Source organism: Hesperophylax consimilis, chromosome 21 (genome assembly GCF_061612785.1).
Source record: "Hesperophylax consimilis isolate HC1 chromosome 21, BYU_Hcon_1.0, whole genome shotgun sequence".
Lineage (NCBI taxonomy): Eukaryota > Metazoa > Arthropoda > Insecta > Trichoptera > Limnephilidae > Hesperophylax > Hesperophylax consimilis.
The window spans coordinates 30,240,865-30,267,626 of record NC_142856.1 but is presented as its reverse complement, the minus strand read 5'-3'; the positions used below and the strand labels follow the sequence as shown (position 1 = coordinate 30,267,626).

The window sequence follows — 26,762 nt, the reverse complement described above, 5'->3', positions numbered from 1 at the left end:
TTTAGAATCTGACATTTGTCCTGCCTTGCATTTGTTTTAATACGTTAAATTCTAGTTCAGAAGAAACCGCATTTCCAGTGTACTCCGACAAAACTGTTACTCGCGTTATAATTCATATAATATTAAAATAAAGTTCACGTTAGAAGGCTTTTTTTACATTTACGTGCTGTGTTTTATGGTGGTTAGGTTATGTGTTATGTTTATTGTGTATTTCAAAGCGGACGACCCTAAACAAAGGATTCGCTTCGAATAACCTTCAAATATTACCAAATAAGGGTTAGCTAATGGTCGGGGTCATATACAAGTCGATACTGCTTTGTTGTCTGGTTTTCTATCGTTTAAAATGAGTGAACAAAGCCAAAATAGTTCTAACGAAGAGAATGGAAAACCCGTTGAGAACATGGAAACTGATCAAAATACTCCACAATCTTCCGGTTCTAGTTCAGCAGGACCATTCATGACGGCTTCAATACCTTTGCCAATTACCAGCAGGTAAATATTTTCTTTGTTTATCACATAATAGGAGGCTATTATATTATGGATACCTTCTAATTTATACATGAGTAAAAGTGTGTAGGATTGTGCAAGCCTTTGTTATTTGCGAATCTGCGTCATGCGAGAGATTATGAAGTTTATTGTTTTCATAATATTGGCTTAACAAATTATGGCCAATTTATATTAATTATGTACACCAAATGAGTAGGCATTTCCAGCCTATTTTTATTTATGTGGTAAAAAAATACTCAATAATTGTTATCTACATAGGTAGATACCCACCTTTTCCCCCAGGAAGACAGCAGGGTACATGCATGGGTAGAGAGTTTTCTTCGGTAAAATTTCTGTACTATTTAATATGCGCAAAATAGGTTATTAAGATCTTAGTTTCGGTTATCTAAATAATTTCTGTTTATTTACGTTGAAGGGGAATCTTTCGGCAAAGGTCACATTCATCATACTAACAAGATTGAACATGGCGTCGAAACAAAGGAAAAATTGCGTAGATGTATTAATTTGAACTATTTAAATTGGAACCAAACATCTTTTTCAAACTTTATTGTTAGTATTTATTTATTTATATATTATATGCCCAAATAGGCCTTTACAAACATGCACATGATAACTCAGTGGAAGAGTAATCAAAATTTAAATAATATAGAACCTATGCAGAAGAAAAGTATTATGGTAACCTTAATTGTAATTATTACTGAGATGTGCTATTATAGCCTTCTTGTAAGTATATTCCGTGCAGTTGCATACATCTGCAATTAATTATCCACTGACGTCAGAAGAGGTAGACTTACCCTAAGACAAACCACGTTACCATATTTTTGACACCGTAATGGTTTGAAAATGCTCTGAATAATCTACTACGTCAGTTGTACATTGTACGCCGAAGAGCACACATTAAAATAACAAGACCCTGCGCAGAAAAGTATAGTTTGCTAAAGTAAGACACCTGTTTGCAGGGCAGTCCATTGTAGGACTTTTCTACACAGGATCTGAATGTTTGTTCTTAACCCTTGAGACGTTGTTGATTTGCACGGATCGAACCTTCTACAAGCTTCCATTTTTTCAAAGACAAGCACTATTTCGTGACATAAAAGAAATAATTAATTTTTAGATGAGAGGAAGAGAGATATATGCATTTTAATAATGTGCGGTCGTTCTGGGACAAATATGGTCTTAGGAGAGTATAATGCGCGCACGGCATTTGGGACTGTTTGGGTCTTAGAAGGTCCCAAGGGTTAAATGAATCGTATTGACTAAAATTGAGACGGCGGGTAAAATATAACCTTTTTAAAAGTGTCCATCTAAATGTTATAACAAAATATTAAACTTTGGAAACAAGCCCGAACTTTTGTTTTCACGATTTGGGATAATGCAGTAAGGTTTTTTACATAGCCAGCAATTTGCGCACCATTGTAAAAAGAACTAAGCAGATTTAATTTTCGCACACTAAATGGTGATATTACAATGCGAGGTGCCTGTATACTGTCAGATTCCTTTATTAAAAGTCACTGACGCACGCCCACACCACTCCTCCTGCTCCCTGCCGCTTGGTTTGTTCCCCCTCGCCTTTATGGGCAGCTCTGTCTAATCCTTACTCTATGGTATTATGAAGTGTAATTTACTTCATACGTGTCACTACTTTGCAGTTTGAAATATAGAGTTACGTAATTAAGTCTATGGAATAACCCTGTATAATAACATTGACAATTTTGTTTTTATTATTTCCAGGGGCCGGCCCGAAAACATCCAGTTCCGAGTGCGGGGTTCGGACATAACGGCCGCCTCCCCGCCCAAGTTTATCTCGCTGGCAGAGATCATGAAGGCGGCGCACGGAGTCCAGGACATGGCGCTGGCTCACGAGATCGCCATCGATCAGGAGTTCAGGCTTCAGCCTTTTGAGCCACCAGATAACAGGTAATATACAGTGAAACTATCTTATAAGGTTTTCCAAGGAACCATATAAAAAAAAAAAATTTGAAGCATGCAAACTTCTTATGAGTGAACTTTATAATCGGGTTTCACTAGACAAGGAAAAAGTTAATATGAATGGTAGAAGTCGGGGACGGCCGCGAAAGATTGACATGACCATTCGAGGATCCCACCACTTACCCGCCCCGGTATAGGTAACTTATGGTTACCCCTTCAGGGCACTAGCATGGACTCTAATTTTTTTTTCATGAACGACTCTACATTTAAAGAACGAAGCTAAACCTCGAATGTCCCCGCATACGTTGTTAGCAAGCAGTATGCAAGTGCTTGGTTATGTACAGGTTAGTATAGTGTTAGTAAATGCTTACCTTTTGATTAGTGGATATAGGGATGAATAATATTGACGTGACCAAGTGAATTGTATACTAGAGAGATATACTGCTTGGCGATGGATCGGGAGAGTCCAGCTGGAGAGATCAAAAGGTGTCCTTCGACAGGCCTCTCCCGATACGTGCTGGTGGGCACCGAGCTGGTGGGCAGACGCACCCGCCGTCAAGGCCTGGACAAACCTTACGCCATAATACTAACTCCGGGATTCCCCAGGGATTGAATCTAGGACCCCTCCTCTTTCTTTTATTCATTAATGATATAGGCAAGACCATTAACCGCTCAAAATATCTCCTCTTTGCTGACGTATCAAACTTTTCATAGCTATCAAAAGTTGTATCGATTCCATTCTTCTGCAGAATGATTATTGATTCTCTTGTCAAATGGTCGGAATTAAATAAATTACCCTTCAGCATCCAGAAATGCAGTGTAGTTACATTTACAAGATCCAAAGATACATTTCTATTCCCATATCACATTAATAAAAATATATTAACACGCAAAAACGAGATTCGTGACCTTGGGGTGATCTTCGAAGCAAATCTCTCTTTCAAATCCCACATATATGACATTGTCTCCCGCGCCAACAAAATGCTTGGATTTGTTCTTCGTAATGCGAGATCATTTACTAATGGAATTGCAATACGGAGAACATATGAAGCACTTGTCCGCAGCATCCTGGAATACAGCTCCATTATTTGGGCCCCTTCTGAACAAAACCATATCTTAGAAATAGAAAAAGTACAAAAAAGGTTTATGCGTTACCTGTATATGAGGGAATATACATACTATCCATTCCTGTATCCATCCTTGTTCTTAACAGGAATGCTCGATTTCAATACATTAGAAGCCCGCAGAAAAATCTTTTTATGCAAACACTTTTTTATGTTAATCTCTGGTACAATACACAATCCGCCTATGTTGAAAGAGGTTAACTTTTATGTCCCTAACAAATATACTCGAGGGAGATCCCATGCACTCTTATATGCTCCGAAAGCGAGGACTTCTGCCTATTAGAACGCACCAATAAACAGAGCGACTCAACTGCTTAACGATTCTGCATTAGCCATAGACATTTTCAATGTCACCTACAGACAATTCAGTAACTATCTTTTAATACATGTCACAAAATAGTAAAACTGCCTCTGTAAACTTTTTAATTTGTAATCTTCTCCATGATATATTGGTGTATAACCGTTATATGGAGAAAATATGATTTAAGATTTTCACGGCCAAAAGTATTTTTGTTATTTGTTTTTGGGGTGTTATGCCGTGTTGCGCTAACTCCTTCTTTAGCCAACGTTTCGGACAGCATTGCAGTGTCCATCATCAGGGCAGATGTGTTATTAATAACAGCATTGCAGTGTCCATCATCAGGGCAGATGTGTTATTAATAACAGCATTGCAGTGTCCATCATCAGGGCAGATGTGTTATTAATAACAGCATTGCAGTGTCCATCATCAGGGCAGATGTGTTATTAATAACACATCTGCCCTGATGATGGACACTGCAATGCTGTCCGAAACGTTGGCTAAAGAAGGAGTTAGCGCAACACGGCATAACACCCCAAAAACAAATAACAAAAAAAAGTTATATGGAGAACATGAAAAAATAAACCCGGCTACCCACGGGACAAAACTTAGTTGCCACTTGGGGTGACCTATGGCAGATGTTGTCTAATGATTGGTAGTACCTATACAACACACGCCTCCCGTATGAAAGTATGTGTATGTGTGAGACGATTCATGAATGTGAATGGAGTAAGAAATTTGTTTTGAAATGAAGACAGGATTGTGTGACGGTCAATCCTCTCAATGCCTACCCATTCACAGAAACGGACGGCAGTTAAGTGACGGCCTCTATGGTCGAGAGGTAAGGCTCTCTAACCTAAATGTTATTTAATTATTCCACAATTTACTAATTAAAAATAATATACAGGTTGTATCGGCACTAACCCGACAAACTTTAACCAGCTATTCCTTAGCACATTTGGAGTAAAAAATGTTATGGGCACTTTGCTGTCCGATAGCATTTTTTTTTTCAATTAAAAACAAAAAAATTTAAAATTTCCACACTACATCACTGTCATTGGCATTGCTTTTCGTGTTCAACAGCTGTTATAAGCAAGTATGTCGAAAAGCGTCTTCGCTCTTTCGCACACACTAAATAATAATAGTTAAAAATGAGACGAATGGTGCCGTGCCATTTCGTTGTGATTGTAAAAGTGCGCCAATATAGGTACACACGTACATTATTCAACGGAATTCGAATAAAATATTGCCAGATGGGTTTTCAAACTTTGACAAAGGATAAAACAGTGGTGAAAATATGAATAGTAAATTTTTTATTAAAAAAAAAACGTTACCGGACAGCAAAGTGCACATAAGATTTTTTACTCCGAATATGCTAAGGAATAGCTGGTTAAAGTTTGTCGGGTACGCGCCGATACACCCTGTATAGTATATTTGCGACACGTTCCAGCGTCGAAGATACTCCCAGTATCGCCCTGGTGTAAGACCACCATTCAGAATTGAATTGTTGCTTGAAATGGCTTTGGCCGTGTTTGGTGACCAATAGCTAATAGACCGAATAGCTAGATTCTTTCCCACCTTCCTCTTCCCCATCTCCTTCCCTTCCCCACTACCTTCAGCCTCACAATATACCCCAATCGGGGATGCCATAGTCTCACTGGCTCCAGACTGCTGGAAAGGAGCAGTTGGGACTCTTGTGCAGTTTTAGACAAGCTGTTAGTAAACCTTTTAGCTTCATTAACTTGCTTAGTTTTTTTTAATACCCCAACGCGTAGTATTATCTATTCTGAGTTCTTGCTGTACCAAATGTTGATACTATGACCGGTAAAAGTTTAACAATAAAAATATTAAAATCTGAGGGAGCAATATCAGGATAATAAGGCAAATTTAAGATATTCTCCCACTGAACTCTTGATAAGTCGCTTTCATATTGTTAACAGTCCAACGCCAGAACCGTTTAACTTAATACAGGGTTTTCCAATAAGAGGTGTTATTTTGAATAGCCTGCTATTTCGGTAGATGTTACTTTTGAAGCTGTCATTTTTTGACATTTGACAAGTAGAAACTACGCCATTAATAAAAATGGAACGATACACGCTTCAACAACGCATTGAAATTATTAAAATTCACTTGAGTGAATCAAATGCAAATCATCTTGAGTGATGAGGCCCATTTCCACCTTGGTGGCTTCGTCAACAAGCAAAATTGTCGCATCTGGGGCTCGGAAAACCCAAGAGTTATTGTTGAAAAGCCTCTCTATCCTCAATGTGTGACTGTTTGGTGCGGTTTATGGTCCGGCGGAGTCATTGGACCTTACTTTTTCGAAAATGAGGCTGGAGCAACAGTTACGGTGAATGGATTGATTAATGATTTTTTATTGCTGGAATTGGATGGTATTGATCTGGACAACGTTTACTTTCAACAAGACGGCGCTACGTGCCACACAAGCAACGAAACCATTGATCTTTTACGATTGAATATCAAAATAACACCTCTTATTGGAAAACCCTGTACAATACCATTTTGTTTATGTTTTCAGCTACCAAAAGCTAGTGAAAGACACAATGACGAGAGCTTTCTTCGACATGCTCCGGGCTGAACTCAACTCGGATCCTCCCGTCTACAGACAGGCACTAGTTCTGCTAGAAGACGTTAAAGAGGTATGTTTAAACTAGCTGACTTGTATATGTAAACCTTCCGGAAGAAATTCTCTAAATGCTAGTGAAAACCCTATCAAACTCCGTTGCATAGTTCAGAAGAACTAGGCTCACAAATAGACAGACGCGGATAGTGTCTTTGTTTTATACTATTTAGAGATATACCGTGTCTGGAAATTCATAATACAAGAGAGAATCTGGTGAAGTTACATCACAATATATAGAACCCAAAAAAACATATTTTTTCAATCTGAGTAAAAAATAATTATTTTTATATTTACTGTGAAAAACAGTGAATCCAATTACATTTCTCAAAATTCTCATTACATAATAACGCACATACGTTAATTAATCTTTAATCTTAATATATAAAAATTCAGCTTACGTATGTTTGCGCTTGCTTGATACCTTTTACCTTACCTTTATCGCTGAAATTTTTTTTGAATAGTTTGTTCTTATTAGTGCCAGGAGTGTTTAGAGACGAGTTTGAATGGTAGAATAATAAACGCCCTAGGAATACTTAACGCAATATCTATGCACTGGAGTGAGATATGGAGTCGAATTAAAGTAATGTAATGTAGTTTTTTTAATAGTAACACTGCTTGGTATACAGTAGTGAATACAGTATTGTACAGTATTACAGAGTCCACTAGTTACATATATTAATAACATCAGTTGAAACGCAGCCTTGTGTTCAAAAAAGTATTTATTGCATTTTGAAGTCGCTGAAGCTTAACTCTTTGCACGCGGCCGTATCAACTGTTGTTACGGCAAAAAGTCTATACTCACACGCGGCTGTATCAAGAGTTGACACAGAAACTTTGACGGTCGATATTCCAGCGCTCTTTCGTCATAAATGTATTTCTTGCTCACTTGGACATTCGTAGAACTATCACGATGCTGACATCTACAAGCTGACATCCACATCCACATATTGTGTTCGCGCTTAGAAGCTGCAGACACGCATCTATGTAAGCTCCCAGATTTAAATTCTCCTGAAAGGGCAGTTCTTATACTAGTGTTCTTAAAGTGTGTCCTTATAAGTGAAATATGCCAAATTATGTGTTTTTTATGTTAAAATAATTGTATAGTGTAAATTCTGATAGATATGACATTTTCAAATATTGAATGTAAAAGTTTTATTCAAAAACTTTTTAGCAGACATAGTTTGTTGAATGGTGCAGTGCGAGTTCACAGATGCATGCCACATGTTTTCTGCTGGGACGGTGCGATGACCGATATAAGGGTACGTTGTATTTTTTGTGTGAACTTTCGAAATGGGTCGTAAGGGTCATAAATCATGATAAGATATACTTTGGACGAATTGTGTGCTTTACGACCCTTGCCAGTTAAAAACAATATTAATAGTGATAATGGCAGTGATAATGACAAAAACCATAGTAATAATGATAATAACAATAGTGTACTATTTTCCCGACGTAAGGGAAGAAAACGAGGGTGTAGAGCCGGGAGGAAAGTTAAGCTAGTTAAAATCTTGCGTTTAGCACAAACCAGGAATGCTCGTCCGCCTAAGTTTTTAACCGTTGCCGCCTGGAATGCGCGATCCATTGGAAACAAACACGATGATATTGTGGATCTGATACGTGACAAAGGTATTCACATTTTGGCGCTATCGGAGACTTGGCACGAAAATGCAGACTCACTTTCAATCAAAAACCTTCGATCAAACGGGTTCTCGGTTTATGAAGCTGCAAGGCCCATTAAAGATGATACAACGAACATTAATTTTACAAATCATGGGGGAGTTGCAATTGTAGCGCAAAGTGGTATTCGTTTAGACAGTATAGGGATACGTCAGATTTATACTACTTTCGAGTTCGTCAGTTGCAAGGCTTCTGCCAATGGTGCATCCCTCGTCATAATCTCCATCTACCGTCCCGGGTCGTGCGCACCGACTGCAAATTTTTTTAATGAATTCAGGTCTCTCCTAGAATGCACCTCCAACTACAACTGTGATGTTATCATTTTAGGAGATGTAAATATTCACCTAGAAAAGAAAACTGATCTCATGTCCAAAAAATTCACCAAAATCCTGTGTGACTTCGGCTGCGAGCAGTGGGTAAACTCAGCTACTCATGATGCAGGAGGTACACTTGATGTAATCATTTCCCGAGTTGGGTCTCCCCCGAATAGAACTCACGTGACTGACATTGGACTATCGGATCATCGTCTCGTCACATCCGTGTTTGCCTTCGATCCTCCAAAATTGGAGTTTAAATCCGTTATCTCTAGAAATTGGAGAGAATTCGACTTCGAGGCATTTTGCAATGAACTGAAAATCTCACCGCTCTGTGATAAGGAAAAGTTTTGTAAATACCAGGTAGAAGAGTTAGTAATTCTTTATAATTCTACTCTACTAGCATTACTTGACAAAAATGCGCCTTTCACAGAGAAGGTCTGCCGCATTCGAAATGGCTGCAAATGGTTCGATGCTGAATGTCTCAAGAAGAAAAGGGAAATGCGAAAATTCGAGAGGTTGTACAGACGAAACCCGACTTTCAGCAATCGGCAACTTTGGATTGCGAAACAAAATGCTTACAAGGAAGAAGTAACGCAGAAAAAATCCAACTTTTGGTGTGAACAAATTGAGGCAGAAAAGGACCCTCGAAAACTGTGGCAAAATATAAAAACTTTATGTGGAGAGAGCAACATCAAGATTGATTCCTCTCTTGAAGCGGATAGTCTTGCGACATATTTTAGGAGTAAAGTCGAAAAAATTCGGGCTCTCGGTGGGGTAGGATTGCCTTCTGTCGCAGCAACAACTCCGCTCACTGGTAACTTCACTACTTTTGCAGCAGTAACTGAAGAAGATGTCGTACGTGCTGTGAAGTCTTGCCCAAACAAGCAATGCGCTCAAGACCCCATACCGACCTGGCTCTTAAAGAAATGTCTCCCGGATATAGCACCTGTAATTACCGAAATTATCCGGAAGTCTCTTGTAAATTCACTTGTACCGGGATCACTTAAAAAATCAATTATAACTCCAATACTAAAAAAACAAAATCTTAATACTGATAATACAGATAATTACAGGCCAATATCCAACCTACCATTCCTATCAAAACTGCTTGAGAAAATCGTTGCCAAACAATTAGTGGGGTACTTGAACTCCGCTGGTCTGTTTGCCAAAAATCAATCCGCTTATCGACGGTTTCATTCAACGGAAACTGTTCTTTTGCGGGTTGTTTCAGACTTGATCATCGGGATGGAAGCAGGTAAGTTGGGTTTGATATCTGTTCTTGACATGAGTGCGGCATTTGACACAGTAGATCATAGTATTTTACTAAATGTGCTTGAAACCGAATTTGGCGTTCGAGGTGATGCACTCCAATGGATGACATCGTACCTGTCTGGACGAGTAGCCTCAGTCACTTTCAATAAATGTACATCACCTGAAACTCCCATAGAATTTGGAGTTCCCCAGGGTTCTGTCCTAGGCCCCATTCTCTTCATTCTCTATACGAATCGTCTTGAACGACTAATTCACTCAGCTGGCTTTGAATCACAAGGCTACGCAGATGATCGTTTGATTTTCAAGTTTTGTTCTCCGGACGAAAAAGACGTCCTTAAAAACCAGGTGGTTAGCCTCATTAACACAATCTCAAGTTGGATGTCTGTCAATAAACTTAAACTAAATCCCACAAAGACAGAATTTATGTGGATAGCTTCCCCTGGAAGGCAAGCTCTCCTTGACTTCAGTCCAATCCGTATTCAGGATACGGATATAATCCCTTCTGCAGAAATAAAATTTCTAGGTTTCACTATGGACAATATTCTTTCTCTTGAATCGCAAATTTCAAAAGCTGTGAGTTCTGGTTTTTTCCATTTAAGGCAGATAAAATCAATCAGGAGATGCCTTCCCTCTGATGGAGCAAAGTCACTCATAAATTCGTTCGTCGTCTCACGTATGGACTATTGCAATAGTGCATATGCCGGCCTACCTCAGAAACAAATCAGTAGAATCCAGTCAGTTTTTAATGCTGCGGCAAGAATGATTTTTGGTGAATCTAAGTATTGCCGTATAACCCCACTTCTAAGGGATCGCCTTCACTGGCTTCGATGCCCTGAAAGAATAGAGTTTAAGATCTGCTTAATGACCTTCAAAGCATTGCAAGGAATGGCGCCAGCATATATATCGGAACTATGTATCCGACAAAACTTAAGCAATAGACAGCTTACTCTAAGGTCAGCAGATCTAGATATTAGTAATCGTCTAATCGAACTTTCTAGGTCAAATCGAGCTGTTTACTATGATCGTTCTTTTAGTGTAACAGGCCCTCTCATCTGGAATAGACTTCCCTCAGCTCTTACTAATCTCCAGAATTTGGCTGAATTTAAACGAGCTTTAAAAACAAAATTATTTGAAAAATCTTACCATTTATAAATTTTAACTTCTTTTCAATATTTATAATAAGCCATATTCTAAAACTTCCGGTAATTGTTTGGTTTCGGTTGTCTCCTTATTGTACCTTTTTAGTGTCTGCTCAGAAAATTCTCATTTCTGAGCAAAAACTGCCTCCTGTTTTATGTTATGTTTTAGTTTTAATATTCGTGTTTTGTCCTGTCCTACTGTTATTGTTATTCTAAGTTTTGTCATCACTTTGTATAAACAGTGTATTTAGTGTTATAATATTAGATCTGTATTGGGTAAGGCACACTGTAGGAATAATTTTAAGAACTATTAACACTGAATTACCATTTTTTTAAAGTTTGTTATACGAGTAGTTAAGCGCACTTGAAGTGAAATGACACTAAACTGCGCTATATAAATTCCATTATTATTATTATTATTACAAGAATTTCTCAAAAATAAAATTGTATTTCATAAAAAAAGATCGATAATCAAGTTTAGTCCTTTAGTTTACATTTTTGTCAACGGATGGCGTTAGTACTAGTATGTCATTCACAACTTTTCATAACTAAAAATGATAAGTGATCATGGTGTCCCACTTGTGTCTATCACCTAAGTACACACACGCCGAGTGAATGGCCACATGTGACCACATTCAAAAGATACGGTACGTCTTTGTATGAAATTTTATGTTTTTGTTTTTATAAACATCTAAGAGTGTTGACACACAAGGATTTGTTTTCATATTGTGGAGAATAATCTGTTCTGTCTATATAGTCCAATAAATCATGCCAGAATGCTATAATTTGACATTTAATTGCGTGCATAGGTATTTGAAAATATGTACCGCGTACGGGTATAGATAAAACGGAGCAAATTAACGCGTTCAAAAGGTTAACTGAAAAATGTCTATCTCAGTAGAAAGACAGTCTAAGAGCGTAGTCATTCTTCCCAATGGCATGATCATTGGTAGGTTGGTCCTGCCTTTTGGAAAAATAGATGTTATCAGGGACATAAAGCATAACACGTTCCGGAACATCAGGATTGCAAATGTGCCCATTGAGCAGCTTATGTGCTACTAAACACCATAGCGATTTTTCTCCAGATTTAGTCCTAGCATTTCAGCGAGAAAGTCCGAGGAATACAACAGAGGGTTGTACCCAAACTTTCGTATATAAAGGTAACACTTTCACTTTTTTGCACCTTTTCTACATCATTTGAGTACAGGATATCTTCGGGTCCCCATATTACCGATCCACTCTCGAGAATGCTGCGAACCAGAGTTAAGTAAAACATTTTATTGCCGTATTAGAAAAAGATTTTGCATTGCAGATTACAAAGCATGGCAGAGTTGCACTCCAAATCGATATGAGAATAAAAAGTCAAGCGCGTAAAAGCAGACCTAATTACGGCTCAGTGGATTGTTTTTAATATGTGTTTGTGTGTCAGTTTGTCTGAATTATTGGAACAATGAATATCTTTCGATTAGCTCTTTAATTGATTTCATTTTGGATCCGTAATATTGATATTGCAGAGTGTAAAGAATTTATAGAGTTAATTTAAAATACATAATATTTTTGTCAGTAATTGCATCTTTTTCGTGGGCTAGTGTATAGATTTGTATATTTATAATTTGGTATAATATACATATATTAATACTCAGTTTCTTTGTTTTTTTTTTCGTGGGGCCAATTAGGCGAAAAGCGACCGCTCTCCCCCTCAATTCGATACGACTCGAGGTTCGTTTTGGCGTGCCAGAAAAAAAGTCCCATTCAATTGTTTTTTTGTCGATTTCCTGGCGAGCGAAAAGCGACCGCCGCTCTCACGGAGCCGCTTCGACTCGAGGTTCATTATGGCGGGACACGTTTTGGGCGAAATTCAGTAAGAGTTTGTATGAAAATGTTTACTAATATATTCGTTCGGGATAAAATGTCGACACAAATTTGAGTAGCATCTGGCGGCGGAAACTGGAAGCGCTCGCGGCGCGCCATATGAAAGTGCGCAGTACTCTTTCCGGCCGCCAGGATTGTCTAACACTAAAGTTGATTTGCGGCAGTTTAATTGGCACAGCTTCAAATCGACGATTCCCCGCGAGTGTTGCCTAACGCAGTGTTCCGCAAAAAAAAGTGCTAACTCTGTTTCAGAAAATTTTAATTTTAGTGTCCGATCAGTTTTAAGCTCCATGAATTCTTCCTGCTCGTTTATTGGTAAATGTCCAAGGGAAATGCTTTCCGAAAATGGATTTCTTACCCAGTCCATAGGTTGCAGGTCACACTTAGGAAAATATGAGTTCATTTTTTCTGCTAACGGCTCCAAGTGTTTCACTATCAAAGCCTGCACTTTTTTTCTGAATCGGCAGCCATGACATTTGGAAACATTTCGTTACTACCATTGGTAGCGTGGCTGATCCATAGCACCAACTTAGCGCGAAAGCTTTCAATCTTGTCTGAAGACGTTAAAATGTTACAATTTCTTCCTTGCATTTTTTTGTTCAGCTCATTTAATTGAGCGAATATGTCCGCCAGATATGCAAGTTTTGCTACCCATTCTTCTTTTTTAAATAGAGAAGCAAAGTCTGAACCCTGGGTTTCTATAAATGTCTGGGTCTCATTTTTCAGCTCGTAAATCCGAGAAAGCACTTTTCCGCGAGAAAGCCATCGTACTTCTGTATGAAACAGAAGTGACTGATGATTTGCTCCCATTTCCTGACACAATGCATTAAACAGACGAGAGTTCAGCGGTCGCGACTTGATTTAATTGACAATTTTGACGACTTCTTGTAAGACAGAAAACAATTCATCAGGCAGAGACTTCATCATCAGTGCCTCTATGTGTAAAAAGCAATGTAAATTTTTGATATTAGGATTTTTTTCAGAAGCCCTGGTTATAAATCCCCTAATTTTTCCTGTCATAGCTGCTGCTCTGTCTGTGCAAATGCTTAAGCAGTTGCGCCATTCCAAATTATGTTCACTGAAGTACTGATTTGTTACTCTGAATATTTCTTCTCCGGTGGTATAACCAGGTAGTGGCAGACAAAATAAAAACTCCTCTTTTATTTCATATCCATCCGTGTACCTCACATTTGTGATGAGATGCGCGTGACCACTGATATCAGTAGACTCGTCGACTTGTAGCGCGAAAACTCCACTTATTTTTCAATTATCGTTGATTGAATGTCGGTGGATATTTCATTAATGCGACGTGAGATCGTATCTGCTGACGCAGGTATTTTTTCGATTTCCTTAGCGGCTTCTTGGCTAATCATAATTTTGACAATTTCTTTGCAGACAGGTAAAATTAAAGTTTCAGCGAGAGAATGAGGTTTCTTCGATTTAACCAGCATATTAGCGATCACGTAGCTTGCTTTTTGCGCTTTGCTTGATGTATTGAAAGACGAAGTCATGAGAGTTACCTGTTTCTTAGACTGGTCTTTCATACGTTGAAAGAAGGCTTTATCTTTGTGAGCCACCGATGGGTGTTTAGTTGTTAAATGTCGTGAAAGTTTACTGGGCACGATTCGTCACCGCAATATATAAAGCCATAACGCACATAGCTCTCATCGTATTTCCGATCAAAAAGCTTAGGTTTTTTCTTTGTTGACTCTGCTTCTTCTTGGGAATCATTAGTTTCACTTGACAAACTTGCGTTACGTTTAACGAATTTATCCATTATATACACGTAATATGGGATATTTTTTTGCAATTAAAAAAGTCAATTAAATTCGCGACGACACAACCAAACACTAGCATTAACGAATGACTACTAAACAAGCGGGCGCAACGTCGCCGTCGTAATTCGTAATGTTATGTTGTCACGCGCATGCACCCCGATAGCTCGTGCGCAATCACGTGATAATGTAGCAATAGCACCCCACTTATGTAGTGTAGCACACGTGATAATGTAGCGTAGCGGCGTAGCACACGGCCACTTCGCAGCGATCGAGTCCCACCCACGCTACCTCCGGCCGCCGCGCCGGACAGAAAAGTAAAGACCGATTTACAGAGCACTTTGTGAGAAGTGACGCGGGACTCGCGGCACACTTACAAATGGCCACGGCACACCAGTGTGCCGCGGAGCACACTTTGCGGAACACTGGCCTAACGCACGGTTTCGAAACGGCCAAATTTTGGTGCATTTTCTCAATGTTTCGTTTTCATCGATCACCATCGATCTGTAAAACTTTTTTTCCTTCACCGTTTATATTTTTATTCAATTTCGAACGCACCCCGAACGCAAAATGATTGACAATTTTTTTTTCGTGCGCCTCTGTCGCTCGAAAATTTTGTGTTTTTCGCATTACTCTAACGTAAATTAAAAACACGATTGATTTTGATCGAGGGTCATGTCTGATTTAATCAGGTATCGTTGATTTTTTTTTTAAATTTCACGAAAAAAAAAATTTAATTTCACGATAAATATTACGAATTTCCTCATTTATCGGGAAAGATTTTTAATTTAAGTGGAAATGTTTTTCTTTGCATAATGGTATCATTGGAAAAAAATTAGTCACGTGGTCACCACGAAACCACGTGGTACGATTTTTTTATAAAATCTACACGGTCAACCTAATGATAGAATTCCGTCAAAAAGGCGCAGTCTACGGTTAAAATTATCGAAAAAATTCATCCTCCGAAGGTTTAGGAACGTTAATCGGCCGTCCTACATATGGCGCTCGGTTCAAAATGTCTCACAATAACCGGCTAAAGTTTTGACATTTGAGATTTGAACCGAAAAATGCCATTTTTAATCAGTCGGGCTTTTGGCCAATTAGAAATAATAGCAATCATAGACAAGCACCGAAGTGATGTGCTTTTATTTTAGGGATGTGAATTCAAAGAAACGATAAAATCTGTGTAGGTACTTACTTTGGTGGCTTATCTTTTGAAAATCGATAATGCTTTTGAACGAAATATTTTTTTTTAATTATTAATGAAATAAAGTTGGGGAAAAATAATATGGCACGGGTACCGTCGCCCCGTAGTGAAAAACTACATCAATAGCGCCATGCAAATTTATAATTTGTACCAGGAGCGCAGAAATTATATAGGGTGAAGCGGTGTTAATTGTTTTGTAAAATAAACATTTTTTAATCAAAAATTTTTCCAGTTTGAGTGTTTGTAATAAATTTGAGAGGCGGGCATGGGTACCGTCGCCCCGGGAGCCATTCATATTTTAAGTTTTTATCTCTTTATTTTTTAACGAGTAGGTACCTAATTGCGTTATGAATATATTTTTTTGGTAATTTTTTTTTTTAAATATATTAATTTTGAAGATTTTTTTTTTATATAATTTTTTCCAATAAAAGTTTTTACATTTTACATGTTTGTAGAGCGATGTTTTTTCCAAAATAAAACTCGCTGGGACTTTTGAAGAATGTCGGTGACAAAAACCGTACATCGGATATGGGTATCAAATTACGCATCTCGACTTACAGAATCCGAACGGCTCGGTGAAAAAATGATCAGTAAGCTCCTTGGCTCTTTTTTTTCTCAAAATATTAATTTCTTTCTAAACAAACATATATTTTAATACATTAGTGGTCACACATTCATTACTTCATTCACATGCAAACATACATATTACATTATTAAAAGATTTAAATTTTGCGTGTTAATTGAGCGATTCTTTTTCCAAAATAACAACTTTTGAAGAATGTCGGTGACAAAAAACCGTACATACGATATGGGTATCAAATTACGCGTCTCGAACTACACAACCCGAACGGCTCGGTGAAAAAATGATCAGTAAGCTCCTTGGCTCTTTTTTTTCTCAAAATATTCATTTCTTTCTAAACAAAAATATATTTTAATACATTTGTGGTCACACATTCATTGCTTCATTCACATGCAAACATACATATTACATTTTTAAAAGTTTTTAAATGTTGCGTGTTAATTGAGCAATTCTTTTTCCAAAATGACAACTTTTGAAGAATGTCGGTGACAAAAACCGTACACACGATATGGGTATCAGATTACGCGACTCGACCTACACACTCCGAACGGCTCGGTGAAAAAATGATCAGTAAGCTCCTTGGCACCTTTTTTTTTCCAAATACACATTTCTTTTTTTAAATTTTGTAGTCCCACACCCTCGCCTCATCGACATTCAAATACTACACCACGCAACATATTTTTACCCATTAGTTGCCTGCAACGGGCAAAAAGCTAGTACTTACTTATTGTCCAGCATCCCTTCTACAAATAGCCACCGACCGTCCCTGGTCGCCGGTGATGCTACAGGTTATTGAGTAATCTTGACTCTGGCCAAGTGTGGTTACAAGTCACCCAGTTCTTTATTTCAGTTCAGTTTTCAATATATATAATTTTTATTTTATATTGCAGGGTCTATTCTCCATCTTGATGCCCCGCCACGTCAAGATTCGTGAGATGATCGAAGAGGTGCTGGACCAGTCCTTCATCCGTCAGCAGGCTGAGAGCGGCTCCATCGACTTCAATAAGTATGCCGCTTTTGTCATTGACATGATGGCCAAATTGGCCGCACCCATCAGGGATGAGATGATTCAGGATATCACCAAGTTGGAAGATACTGTAAGCAAATACATTCATTTTAATTTCTTATGTTACAGCAGTTTTGTTTAAGCTACATCTAGTTATCTGACTGCTGAGGTTAAACTCAACTCCCTTTTCGACGTCCTCCATGGGAGTATTTCACATTTATTTCCTGTCAGTGGCTGAGTTGGCATCGCGTCTGGGTCCCACCCAGCCTTAGTGAGTTCAATTCCTCAGCAGCACCTCCTAACGTAGTCTCTGGAGTTGTTTCTCTCAAATTTGCCTGGGGCATCCAGGGCGTCAATCATATACATGTTTACTGTAGTTCGATCAAAAGACCGTTCCCTAGCTTCGTCCAGAATGAAGCACGGTGCTGGAGGTAGATGCGGCGTGGCAAGCCCTTTCCACGCAAGATACTGGCGTCCGTGCAACTTCTTTTGCTTGCGATCTAGCTATCCTTATCAGAAGTACATTAACCCCTAGGGATATTTTGGGAGATATTTCTTCCAGATGTCAAACACCTGTAGTTGTTTGGGAAATATTTCTCCCGGATGTGAAACGCCTGTAGAGTCTTTTTGAGAGACATTTCTCCCATCATGACACAGTCTCATAAAAGTCATGCTATCTCATTTTGTATTACCTTGCGATATATGATTTAAAGTGTTTTTTTTTAAAGTTTTATTTCAGATAAAAATAAATTACATTTTCACTTGTTTAACTATGATAATATAATCATAATAAATATCTTTATTTAAGAAAGTTTGCACATTACAACTAAAAATGCATATTAAGATGTATATTGTACATTGATTTATAACATTTTCAGCTTACTGTGGTGGTAGTAGGAGATTTTCAAATATTGTCAGGTTATTCGTAACCCGGGAATATTTGTCATTCTTTTAAAAAAATAATTTAATTTAATAACATTTTTTTATTTAGGTTATAAAATTAACAGAAAAATACAAAAATAATATGATGAAGGTAAAAAAGAAAATAAAAGTGTTTCTCAAATACCGCCTCACTAGGCTAGCCTGTGTTGAGGCAGAATTTTTCAAGTTACTTCGTATTACCTTTAAACATATCTATACTTGTACATATTAAGATGTATTCGCTCAATACTGTGGTTATTTCAATAACTGCGAATTTGGGTGAATGCACCGGTAATGGCTCTATTTTTATTTATGATCCAAGTTTTTACATTGTCTTTGAAAGTTTTTTGTGAATCACATTGTTTTATATTGTCTAGAAGAATGTTGTAGAGTCTTGTCACAAAGTATTTAAAGTTTCGTTGACCAAAAGTAGTATGCATTATCGGTATTTGTATGTAGTAAGTTTTTGTTGTTGCTTCGAGTACATCGTGGAACTTTTTTCGTAGTAATTATATATACTTCTGTACAGATGAGTTAGGATAGTTTTTGTTTAGATGTGTGAGGGGCTCGTGTATATCAGTTCCATCATTGTTGACATAAAACAATACGGAGATCCTTTCTTTCGATCCTTTTCCACCGTGACAGGACTCACCCTTTAACATCAATTTGACTTTCTAGTTTTCAAAGATTTTCCACACGGTAAAAAGATTGCATGCGCACTGTCGTATATGACGCCGCAACGACATAACGATAACTATAATGTAAACAATTTTGATCGTTCCACTCCTTGTTTATGAGCACCGTTCATTAAATAATAGAAGAACAATCGATACAATCTATTTTTGCGAGTTTTGTATGAAATTAATTTCTGGACTGGAAGAAATAAACGATTATTCAGGGAACGATCGATCGAGAATTCACTAATCATTCCGATATTTTTGTAATGCGTAAATATTTCATACGCACACTGCATTTTGATAGTTTAGATAGATAGAGAAATACATTGTTAAATATAGAGACTCTAGGCTTGACAATTGCAAAAATGATGTGAAAAAAAATGCAAATAACAGAAGATAATCGTAAGGTTTATGTGGCAGGTGGACATCTTCCGATCCATCCTGGAGGCCCTGGAGGTGCTGAAGCTGGACTTGGCCAACACGCTGATCACCATGTATCGGCCGCACGTCCAGGCGCAGAGCGTGCAGTATGAGCAGGACAAGTTCAAGGAGTTCCTGGGGGTTCTGGAGGGTACGTTATTTCGTACATTTAAATGGCAGGTTGACAGAGAGACTTTACTTTAGAGATCCCGGATTCTCGTAATACTGTACAACGCATTGGTTAGGAGCAGGCTTGAGAGTGGGTCAGTCGTACCGAGGAACAAAGGTTTCAACAAACTCGCCTGAAATATCCATACAAATTGATAATATCTCCTGATTAAAAATTAATGCCGCCGACGGGAATTGAACCCGCACCTTCTGATGTCCGTCCGGGGGTGCTCGGGACCACTAAGCTAAGTCGGCTTATTCCCAACACGCCAAATAATTCAATATGCACTAGTGCAGAGCTATCCAAAATCCCGCTATTCCGTATAATATTTACAAATAATGTTTTTTTGTACAGATGGCTTAGAGCATACGCGCACTTGGTTAGTTGGGCACATTGACAAATCCTTGCCCAAACCTGAGGAGTCTGATGGCCTCTTCCTGAGGAATACAACATCGCAGTGCTTGGCCAAAGCTTACATGGAACTCTTAGACTGGGACCTCAACAGGACTTATCCAGAGGTGAGACTTTTTATGTAATGTACTAAGGGGCGATTTCACTGACTCTCAATAATACTGTTGAACAACCACTTGTTCAATAACTTTAAACTGGCAATCGTTTCACTACCGGATTATTTACAGGAAATGTAAATTGTATCGAATGATTTTCACTCTTAACCTCTGGAACGCCGAGCTTCCTTAGTTTAATACGTCTGTGGTGCGCCAACCCAATCGCCGAGCGCCAGTTGGTACTGTTTTACCAATAACTTACTTGCATAATGATGTTTTTGTATATTGTACTGTCTTACCAGATAATGTGTTTATATATTTATAAAAATAGTATTTAATCTACCATGAGTAGTTTCCCCAGAATAGCTACTTACAATCAGAGATATGTTTTTTTTCTTTCGCTTGTTTTGAAAAATATTTAGTAAAGAAATACGAAAATATTCTTAAGTTTTTATATATTTTTTATAAAGCTAAATAAGTTTTTTCTTAATAAAAAATAAAGAAAACACAACAAACTCCACGAAATGCGCGTTAGGTGGGCACTTTGAAGAATGACGCAGTAATATTTTTTATTATTTTTATATGGCTGTTCTTTATGAAGCAAAAAGCAATACATTTTATCTCAAGATTTGTTTTGATAGCCTTCGTGGCCGAGTGGTAAGGCTCTCGACTAGCAATCCGAAGGTCGCAATTTCAAATCCTGGCACGCGCAAGTAAATTCTACTGGATGAATTTGTGTTATTTCTCAATTTATTAATTTAAATCATATATAGTAAACTTGCAGCACGTTCCAGAGTGGTAGATACTGTTAGTATCGCCCTGGTGAAGACCACCATTTAGAATTGAAACATTGCTAGAAACGACTTGAGCCGTGTTTGGTGACCAGAACTGAATAGCCAGGCGCACCCCCACCTTCCTCTTCCCTCCCCAATACCTTCAGCTTTATATCATGCCCCAATTGGGGATGCCATAGTCTTACTGGGTCCAGACAGTTGGGAGCAGTTGGAACTCTTGTGCAGTATGCACATTAAAAATTTAAAGAACGTTTTAACATTTTTTATGATACAAAAACTGATGAAAAGAAAGGATGTTTTGAACGATCCAAGGATTTGTCAACTTTCAACAGGAACAAGAGGTGTTATTTTGAATAGCCCGCTATTTCGGTAGATGTTACTTTTGAAGCTGTCATTTTTTGGCATTTGACAAGTAGAAACTACGCCATTAATAAAAATGGAACGATACACGCTTCAACAACGCATTGAAATTATTAAAATTCACTTGAGTGAATCAAATGCAAATCATCTTGAGTGATGAGGCCCATTTCCACCTCGGTGGCTTCGTCAACAAGCAAAATTGTCGCATCTGGGGCTCGGAAAACCCATGAGTTGCTGTTGAAAAGCCTCTCTATCCTCAACGTGTGACTGTTTGGTTGCGGTTTATGGTCCGGCGGAGTCATTGGACCTTACTTTTTCGAAAATGAGGCTGGAGCAACAGTTATGGTGAATGGATTGCGCTATCGAGAGATGATTAATGATTTTTTATGGCCGGATTTGGATGGTATTGATCTGGACAACGTTTACTTTCAACAAGATGGCGCTACGTGCCACACAAGCAACGAAACCATTGATCTTTTACGATTGAATATCAAAATAACACCTCTTATTGGAAAACCCTGTATATGCTGGAAAACAAACTGTTAAGGAGTTCTGTTTTTTCCCTTGAAGATCGAAATTTAAAAATTGCCCAATTCATCCCACATGAAAAGTTTTTTTTTCTTGGCCTTTAGAAAACCTTATAAGAGAGTTTCACTGTATTCACATCAATTCCATAAAAACACTTAACAACTTGTATTGTATCTTTCAGACTATAATGATGGATGTATCCCGCTTTGCTGATCTAGGACATTCCATGTACCGCCTTATAGCATCTGCCTGCGTACTGTTGCTGAGTCCTTCATGCAGTGCCGCCAATGATGCGGCGGCACTTCAGTTCAAGGTGGACTTGAAGAATAAGATTGTGATACTGCTGAAGGACGTTAAAAATGATGTGTAAGTTAAATATAAAAAGGTTTGCAGTAAAACTATCTTTCACTGTTTTAACCATAGAATAAAGATGAAAAGTAGATGTGCTTTCCAAACAAATTTGAATGGAAACAAATGTTCCATTTAACCCAATATCCCAGCGCTCTGTCTAACTCACACCCGCCTGACATTGTAGATCTCCATCCCATTTGAATTTTGTAAACACAGTTTTGTATAATAGAAATTTAAGCCACGGTTGTGATCAGGAAACACGCCCTCAAGGTATTTCTTGTGTTATTTTATGGTTTTAAATTTTTTAATTTTACAATGCTGGCCTTTTCAACGCAATCTCTCCCATCACGTGGCACATTTTGACACAATGTATGTATGTGTTTTAGTGCCATTTCATGTATCACGTGGAGCCAGAAATTTTGCATTCTTTTTTGTTCAAATTCGCTTTATTATTTATGAAATTTGCGTTATTTTTGAAAAAGTAGTTTACATTATGCAACAAAAGTGATGTAAAAAAGTGGTGTAAATAAAAAAAATTTAAATCGAAAAAGAATGACAGATCGCGGCGTTTTGGACGTGAAGTTAGCTACGTTTCGTTTTACTGGTATTCAAGCATATCAAAACCATAGATAATGTGTGACACGTTTAATATTGCTTTCTTTTCACATACCAGAATAAATTTTCTTTATTTCACCCGATAATCGGGAATTTCGCTTCATTTGCATGAAAATGTTAAAATTTTAATTTTTCACTAAACAAAGATAAATTTTGCATTATCGCAAATATGAGAATTTCAAGTGGACTAGGTTTATAAATGTTGATTTATTTTTGGATGATTAATGGTAATAAGTGGAGTATTTAAGCGATAGATGGCGCTAGTCATAAAGCTTACTCCAGAGTCTGTCAGATGTCGTTAGAGTGTAACAGATGCTTGTGAGGTTATAGTGACAGGGAACAAGCTTCTCGAACCAGAGAATTACCAACCCTCGGGTAATGAACGGTGTAGCTAAATCCAGACCTATTATATGTAACGTAAATAAACACAATTATAAGTAGAACCTTTTACTTTTAACAAAGAGTTCCCAACACTTAAATCTGCAAAGTAAGACAGATATAACAGGTATTTTGCCGTATTGCTCTACCTCCTTCTTTAACCATATTAGGGCATATGTGTAATGGATGATGGACACTGTAATGCTGTCCGAAACGTTGGCTAAAGAAGGGGGTAGCGCAACACGACATAATACGCCAAAAATATATAACTATAATACTTTTGGCGGTGAAAATCTTAAATCATTCCCAGGTTTATGAAGTTTGGAAGTCACGATTATTCAAAATAAGGCTTACTGTTGATGGAACTAACAATTTTGATGTTTTTATTTTCAGTGATTTGGAGAAGGTCCTGCCTTCGCTGGCCGACCAAGTGATTTCAGATACGGAAAAGCTGCTGTCGGAATTGAAACAGGACCCCCTCACCGATCAAGTCAAGGAAGTAATCACGGGGCAGATCGTGGCACTCAAAGATCCTGACCACAAAGTTAGAGTGTTAGTCCGTGAGTATACATTTTTATTTAAATACAGTTTCTTTGAAAGTAATACTTCTATATTACTCCATTTCCAACACCAACTATAAAAGTATTACCTGAAATTCAGGCGTGTTTTGTAAAAACGTACTATTTTATTATGTCACTTGGTGTCTGAATTCTTGATTCTTTACAAATCACATCCAATTTTAATAATAAACTGCTATGGGTAGGTACTTTATCACTTGTCAGAATTCTTCACACAAGCGATTCCCATTTTTTTTTAAATGACACTTAAATTCAAAGCAAATTTCAGTAGTGCCTTTCCTGTCATCAACCCGAACATGGCTCAACAAATCATTTACTAATCATGTATTTTTAATTTATTATTGTGTTTTTGAAATTCCTGGATTAAGATTATTAACCTGTGAAAAAAGTGCTGGTCGATGATCACACACATGTGACATCCACAACACAGTCATATACGTGTGCGTCAGTCGTGGTTAAAATATTAAGGTAGGACCGCTGTAAAAGGTTGACCAACAAAGTGTTGTACTAGTCGCAACAAGAGATTGTATATGACACCATCGTTCTTGTATGTTCTGTCCTTTTCGTTTTCAAACAAGACGCGATAGAAGAGGATGAACATTGATGACATCCTCGTTGGGATTAGTTTAATCATGAAATCTTACAAGTGGGTTTCACTGTACATATACAGTTTACGATAAATACAACTGTTAACTTGTTCTTTATTATTTCTCAGGTCAGCGAGTGACAGAGTTCCTAAAAGAGATCCTGGTCTGCGGTGGAGGCTCTAAGCAGATACCCGTCGGAATGTCGGCCTTCAGCAAGGAGCTGTCAAACCTCGCAGGCACTCTTCTGCGACTAGTCATGCACAACAAGGCCGTCTTCAGCCAGTACTACGCCGAGATTGTCGCTGCCGAACTCGACAAGAAATAATAATAAAATATACTCAATTTATTGAACAGTTCTTTTTAATATAGACAGACTTGTATTAATAATGTGTAACAATTATTAATCTTCCATTTTTATATACATACACACCATCACAATGAATGGGTTATATAGCAGCTTAAAATAACGGCAAAATCTCAAACAAATACATACTCCTATTTATATTTTGACACCGAGAATCCGTTCCACCGAATACCAATACCGTGTAAAAAAACCTGGATAAAAAAATACTGTATAGAAATATGGAACGACCTTTGAATCGGAGGGTGACTTTGATCATCGTGGATATCTGCATGATTTTTATTACCACACTTGCTTATTTTTTGGATTAGTTGGTTTCTAGTTATATTCAAATATATTTTGACAGAATAAATTCCTCGACAATTACAATAGTCTCGTGTCGTTTACATTGTAAAATATATCAATGCCTATCGATATATATATAGCTTCTTGAATTTTCGTATTTTCTTTTATAAGTTTTTTTGGGATTGGCGTATAATTTAAATAAGTTTAAAAATTGTATATCAAAGTAGCCCCACACCAAAAGGTGACTTTGATTTTCTTTTTTACTCCCCAAACATTTATACTGTGATAGTACAATAAATATAACATGTGCAATAAATATAATATAAAATTTTCAGACACTAATATTTTTATGAAAGGGTTATTTAGTTTCAAAGTTAAAAATTGATAAAGTCACCCCTATTTTACGGTATTACGGAAATGGGAGATATTATGTTCCATTGTATGAAAATCTCACCAGGATGTAAATCAATAAAACACATTAATGTTTATTCCTAGAAACATATGGTGTTACTTTAAAATCCTGTATAAAAATCTGTAATAACAGAATTTACCGTAGAGTGCAGCCCTCTTAAAAGGTTTTTCAGGGATATAAATTTAGGGATAACTAAAAAAAGAACACTAACTTGCATGACAATTTCTTATGTGGTAACCTTATAAGAGGGTTTTACTGTACTTAAAACAAGTTTATGATTTGGGGTTTTGCCTAAAAATATTGTTCATTGTGCTGCCTCTAATTATTTTAGAAAAGTTTTCTGCATTATTGCATAATATGTATTAATTTGCAAATATATATATCGCTTAATCTGAAGGCATAAAATACATCATCACAATGTTCTAATTAATGTTATGAAATTGTATTGATTTGAAATTAATATTGACCAATTTAACATTACCTCCCTTTATTTTAGATTTATTTATTTATTAACCTTAGTGCTTGGATATAAGTATTAACTATTTACTTATTTGGTCGAGGAAACTTCATGTACAGTAAAACCCTCTTATAAGGTTATACAACCTTGTAAGGAGTTTCTACTGTAAAGGCAAAAAACTTTAAAATGGACTTCTTATATACTTTTCATCAGTTCACAAATCTTTTTCTTAATATTTTATTATTAAAATGAATTCCATATTTTAGTACAAACTCTACATAAAGTATCAGTATTATTTACTGACATTTTCATGCATAAAATTTGACCAAATTTTCATTATTGACTACTTACACAGTATCATTGTACATGTTTTAAATTTGAGATACATAATTTATGTACTGAAAGTGTGATGCGTATTATATGTAGCAATGTTCCTTGTAAAATTCCCATCATATACCACAAATAATGTATTATGCTATTCTACTTGGTTTTAAAAAAAAACGTTGTAGAACACACTTTTATAATTCCAGTTTGAAATAAATAAACCATACAAATTATTATTATCATTGATCTGTGATGCATGGATGTGCAATTTATACTTTTAAAAATCATTTCAAACTTTAGTGACATCTTTTGATATTCAATAGAAACTTAATCAAGCTAGCAACTAAAAAAAGTTATGCTCAAAAAAAATTAATTTTAATTCATAAAAAGTTTGTATCTACAACTACCCAAAATTGGGGTAGCTGTCTATCAAGGGCATTAGTGGTATTATCCAAATTTAGATAGCTATCGCTCGAGTGGCGATATCGATACTAAACACCGTTGTTTCTGTCAAAAATTTTATTCTTTAGCTAAATCTTTTTTTATACTATTATTTCTAGCGACAACAATCTAACAACTAAACTTGTTTTGTTATTAACTAACTATGACATTTTTTGTGCCTTTTTATGTACAAAATAATTTGAGTTTTTTGTATGACGATTAACATAAACAAAGTGTTTTTATGTGATGCA

The 26,762-nt window shown here is 37.0% G+C and overlaps 1 protein-coding gene across 1 annotated transcript; it reads left to right on the top strand.

The window, feature by feature from the left end:
• On the top strand, positions 1–26,762 carry LOC149413837 (T-complex protein 11-like protein 1). Its single transcript, XM_089644815.1, has 9 exons — positions 1–492; positions 2,239–2,424; positions 6,398–6,518; positions 17,232–17,438; positions 19,366–19,516; positions 19,889–20,052; positions 21,904–22,088; positions 23,460–23,626; positions 24,360–26,762. The coding sequence occupies exons 1-9, from the start codon at positions 344–346 to the stop codon at positions 24,554–24,556; spliced, it is 1,527 nt and encodes a 508-aa protein (XP_089500941.1). The 5' UTR covers positions 1–343; the 3' UTR covers positions 24,557–26,762.